Raw genomic sequence first — 5,426 nt, 5'->3', positions numbered from 1 at the left:
TTGTACAGATCTATTGTCTCTTTATTATTTTTTTTTTTTTTTTTGCTAGAAACATTGGTGGAAGAAATTTCGTTGCCAATCCGGATCAGGTTCATGTACGAGAACAATGTCATACGTCTTTGGTCTGTGGATTTGGAATCTATTAAATGAAGAGAGAGAAAGTGAATCCCAAATCCACGGACTAGGGACGCACGAGATTGTTCTGTACGTGAACCTTATCGGTCTCTCTGCTACTTGGGTAGTAGTGAAGCTCTTGCTACCGGGTTCGCAGCCAAAGAAATGGAATCTTAAGGGTAGTTTAGAAATATAAAAACCTAGGGTATTTATGAACCCAAAGGGGAATGCGAATTATTCCATTTCCTTGGTGTTAGATCAAACACCAAGAAACACGAATAATAAAGAGACAATAGATCTGTACGACACAGAGATTTAACGAGGTTCACACACCAGGGTGGTGTGCTACGTCCTCGGGTGAAGAAGAAGATGATTCACTATGCAGAAGAGAGATTACACCCTAGCAGCAGCGAGGAAAAACTCGCCCTGAAACCCTAGCTGCGTGAAAACCCTAGAATACAATGATTTTCTCAACAAGCAACAGTACATTATATATACTCCAAAATCGTGGGTTGACCCATCAGGTCGCGGTCGATCCGGTCGAACCCCTCTGCTTCCATCACAGATCTCAGAAAAATTCCCATTCGAGTTGCCACCAAAATATGTCGGATCGGGTCAATCTTCAAAACGGGTCAAGAATTCAAGACAAACTTAACATTTGGTTATAAGCCTGGTAACAGGGGTAGCAGGAGCTTAGCTGCAATCCAGGTAGCGGCATAATTTTGTAAAAACTAAAATATCATTTTCTCTTGTCAATTCTAAACATGTTTGGTTTGCAGAGCCCATGGGATTGAGGACTGGAGCTCTTCAAGCTAATTCCATTCTTCAGTTGTTTAATTCCTTTGTTCTCAATACTGATATTAGGAGGAGGTGGTGGTGGGTCTCATTTCCTTTATTTAAAGGAGGGATACTTTGGTCATTTTAAAATAATAGGGGAGAAGGAGATGTAAGAGTTTACATTTTTTTGGGGAATCAGATGTGAAAGTTTAAGTAGGAAAGTTTGAGTAAATGTAGGATAAGTATAGGAAAGTGAGAAATTTTCCCTAAAAACAATCATTTCGAGCGAACCAAAAGGAAATAAAATGTAATTGAAGCCACAACAAATATTTTATTTAAATCTATTTTACTAATACCAGTACTGAGAACGAAGGAATTAAACAACTGAAGAATGGAATTAGCTTGAAGAGCTCCAGCCCTCAATCCTTTGGGCTCTGCAAACCAAACATGTTTAGAGAATTGACATGAGAAAATGATGTTCCAGTTGGATTCATTACACATGTGACAAAATTCACAAGACTGGTCCAAGAAGAAAAGACTCTAGCCAGCTTCATTTTTGTTGGTATGCCACCTACTAAAACTTTCCAAAGAAACAACTTAACTTTAGGATGAACAGTTAGTTTCCATACAATTTTCCAAACTCCCTTAAAGGAGAAAGAAGATTATTTCTATTATTATTGCTAATAGTACTCTTAGACAGATTATTCAGCAATGAGTCAGTACTTAAAACACTTCTCTTAAGAGAGTGGTGTAGAGAGCATATCCATATGAGGGTCTCTCTCTTACTTTGATAGCCAAAATCAGCTTGGCAATCGAATTGGGAAAGATTGTTTAAATCAGGCTAGGATTCCATTCACCCTGCACTATCAATTCACTAACGTTAATGAGAATGTGGAGCATTGAGGCAACATACCCCTCGCCAAAACCTGGGATCCACCGGTCAGACCAAATGATAAAATTGTTTACCATCATCACCAAGAAAACAACTGAGCAATTTCCTCAAAATAGGTGGAACTTCTTTAATGCTATTTCATCACCAACTTTTTTTACCCTTACATCCCCAAGATCAGATCTGCATCTCATGGTGGCAATGTGGCAAATTGGCTATGGATGGGTGTAGTCTTCTTCCCCGGCATTTTTGTCGCATCTTCAACTGTAAACACACTTTAGGCTGCAAAACCCACAGGGGAACTGTGTGCTCATAGCCCACAAGAATTTAAATTTAATTTAAATCTCAAATATCTGAAATCTGAATCTAACATCTCTAGTATAATTCTAATGTAGTAAGTGGCTATGGAACACAGACACATATGATGAAACAAATCTCCATTAACTGATGGAAAGAAGTATAGAATCACAGATGGTAGTTAAAGCCAAAAGAAAATCACCCAGGAAAGCAAAAGAATTGGATGTATTTACAGACAAAAAACCACTCACCGCAAGGCAAACATTTAAACTTCAAGCAAACAGATGGCCTGAAAAGAAGAAGACCAGATAAAATTCTCGAACTGTTGAAAACTGTCTTCAATTTCCTCAAGAAATGAGAGACACAATGAGGCACACTAAGACGATGACCAGTAGTAGAGCCCAAAGCCAGTATACCCATCTCCTTCTCTTTCCCTTCATCTTGTCAGCATCAACTAGTTTTTTCGTCCCAGTACTGATGAAGTCACCTGCACGGGCCAAATTCTGTTCTATGTTGTCAATCTGTTCGCCCTGTTTCTCAACCAAAACAGCCATATCGAGGAAGACATGATGAAGCTCCGTCAAGCTTCTCTGAATCTGGTTCAGAGCCTCCTGTCTCTCCTGATTCTCCAGATTCAATTCTGGTTTTCCTTCAAAAATCTGGATTTGCTGGCCCCCTGATTTCATCTTCTCTATCAACTCCTCACTGGGAACCTCGCCAGTGGCATTGAAGTACCTCCTCTTCAGACCTTCCGTGTGATCTGAGGCAATCTTGTCTCTCAGTGACTGAAAATCATTCATCATCTCCCTCAGTTTGGTTCTCAAACCATTGGTGACGGACATCCTTGTTCGATCAATCGGACTTCCCTCTCCATATGCCGCTGAAAGATTGCGGTTGGCTTTGTTGGATTGGTCCAGAGATTCTAATCGAGCTTTGATGATTTTGGCCTTGCGAAGGACTGTCACCATATCTGAATCCATCCTGTCTCTGAGCCCCCGAAGTACTTTAGTACTGTGAGTCAATTTTGTCTCTTCATTTAGGCCTTGAAGGTCAAGGAGGAGATGAGTGATCTCTTCCATCTCAGCTTTGATTGTACCAACCTCTTCAAAAAAAAGAGCCAGATTCTCTTCGTCCGTGGGGTCGAGCTGCCCCATCTCAATGTCAGGCCCTGCTTCAAGATCCTTGAGAGCCTGTTTCTTCAAATCCACATAACTGAGGAAGGATTTTGTCATAAGATCATTCATCCTTGCAGCTATTCAGATTTCAGAAGTAAAAACCTGCAAAGAAATGGGGAAAGGCATCAAAATGGTGAGGACAAGAGAAAAGTAAGAAACCCATTAGAAACAAGGAAAGGAATATGAAAATTACCAAACCGGATCCTTCCTTTCTCCTCAAATCGTCTCTTTTTCAACCCAAATATCACCTTCAAGAGATCTGAATAAAAAAGAAACAACAATATGAACTCATGAAGATCCATCAAAGAAACGGGTTTCAGAATACGAAACAATAATGGAATTGAAGGAGGGACGCGTAAGACCTTGAAGAAACTGATGCTACTTCCGTGTGTAATTAAAGCGAAGAAGAAGATGAAACCTTTCCCTGAGACAGAAAGTTTGCGATCGATGATACAAGGAAGAACGAAAGAACAATGCGAGGAGGGTTCCCTTTGATAAAGATATCTTCTCTTCTTGGGGACACTTCAAAACATAACATGAAGGATCGTGATTGCTCGCTCCATCGCTACTCTCTCACTCACTCCTCCTGTTTCAAATTTGAAATTTAAAGAAAGAGCCGTTGCAATTATGGTGGTCAACGTCAGCTATTCCATGGGATGTGGGCCGTGTGGCCCAGCAAAGAGGCGTCTCCGGGCCTGGACCCACTTCTCTCCTCTCTGCTGGCCTGCAGCGGCTAGCAGAAGCTTCGGGTTTGGATCAAACTTGGGACTCTGGGTTCCATCTGAATTCCGAATTAAACATAGGCCTGTGGATCTTCAAATGGGCTTAAGAATATCCATACACTCATGGTCATGGAGTTCTTCTCTTTTATTAAGAATTGTGTAATGAACTTTATGTCCAGACTCCAGAGAGCTTCTGTTGTTGCTGTAGCCCATGAATTGGCCCAAAAAGCGTGTAATTGGCTTGTGGACCAGGCCTCCTCGTCCGTTGAATCGTCCAATAAAGAGTGGGTTTTAACGAGGAGAGAGTGTGAAATTCATTTTTTTTTTCTTTTTTTCTTTTTTTTTGTGGAAAAAAATGGTACTACATGGTAGTGATCATAGCCCCCAGGATAAGCCCCCATATTGCAAGCAGCGCTTCTGCAGGACCAATGGGCTATAGTGAGCATACCAAGACTCGACCCATATTGATATGTGAGACAGTCTGTATAAGAATTTAACATCGTAGAATTTTTTCCCCCTAAACAAAAATAATTATTTGCAATAATTTTAATTATCCACGTAATAATGGAAGATGATGTTTCCAAAAATTGCAAAATAAATATGCGTTGTCCATTTTGATATTTTTTAAGGGATAATTTCCAGAACTACAAAATAAGAATAAGAATATGAATAACAAAACAATTAGTTTTATAAGACAATGTAAGTGTAAAAGAAAGTCAGACCTATAGTTTTTTAATTAATTTTCTTATATTGTAGATAAGGTAATTTATCTATTTTTTTAATCCAAATTGTTTGTTCCCACTCAAAGTGTTAAGCCTAGAGTATTAGCATACATGTATGGACATACACATGATGTGTGCCAATACAAAAGGTGATATTTGATTTGAGGGAAAAACTTTTTCGTGGGGACCGTGGCCGCTACGCCAGACTAATGGTGGTGAAATGATCAATCTTCCCCCTTTGAAATTGAAAATAACATAACATTTCTATGCATCTTCCTCATGAACTCCCATTGGCTCTCGCGCAATTGCAGAAACCGCACTTCCCCACAAAAAACCCTTTCCCTTGATTTAATCACACTCTGAAATTCGAAATGTGACTAATCTAGATAAAGGACCCTATCCAGTGGTTGGAATAGATTTTTTCTCATTTTCCTTTGGTAGGAGGATGAAGAAGACTCACGCCATACTTATCCAGAGTTCCAGAGAGACTAGAGTCGGTTCTGCTGCTCTTCGCTGCCTTCCTTGATGTTATTGATGTCATTAGGTTTGGACTCTAGAGAGAGAGAGAGAGAGAGAGAGAGAGAGAGAGAGAGAGACTGGTGCCAGCTACTAACAGGAACAAGACGCTGGAGACATTGGGCAGAGTTAATCCCTTCAGAAGAATCAATGAATTAAACAGCATAGGATAGCCTATAGGTTTTTGTTTTTTGTTTTTGTTTTTTTTGTTTTT

At 39.9% G+C, this 5,426-nt stretch overlaps 1 protein-coding gene across 3 annotated transcripts; it reads right to left on the bottom strand.

Annotated features, from left to right (window-relative positions):
- Nucleotides 1–1,614: 1,614 nt before the first annotated feature.
- LOC122060077 (syntaxin-112-like) lies at nt 1,615–3,832 on the bottom strand. 3 transcript variants are annotated; one of them, XR_006134242.1, is made up of 4 exons: nt 3,615–3,832; nt 3,446–3,511; nt 2,329–3,354; nt 1,615–2,082 (listed from the first exon to the last, which is right to left on the bottom strand). XR_006134242.1 is itself a non-coding variant. In XM_042623246.1 (3 exons), the coding sequence occupies exon 3, from the start codon at nt 3,319–3,321 to the stop codon at nt 2,425–2,427; it is 897 nt and encodes a 298-aa protein (XP_042479180.1). In that variant the 5' UTR covers nt 3,322–3,354; nt 3,446–3,511; nt 3,615–3,832; the 3' UTR covers nt 2,203–2,424. The 3 variants fall into 3 exon arrangements, 1 of the variants encoding a protein (XP_042479180.1); XR_006134247.1 differs by having other exon boundaries at nt 1,615–2,062; XM_042623246.1 differs by lacking the exon at nt 1,615–2,082 and having other exon boundaries at nt 2,203–3,354.
- Nucleotides 3,833–5,426: the final 1,594 nt, after the last annotated feature.

This window comes from Macadamia integrifolia, chromosome 2 (genome assembly GCF_013358625.1).
Source record: "Macadamia integrifolia cultivar HAES 741 chromosome 2, SCU_Mint_v3, whole genome shotgun sequence".
NCBI lineage: Eukaryota > Viridiplantae > Streptophyta > Magnoliopsida > Proteales > Proteaceae > Macadamia > Macadamia integrifolia.
Note: the sequence above shows the minus strand (reverse complement) of the source record. Positions and strands in the feature narration are given on the sequence as shown.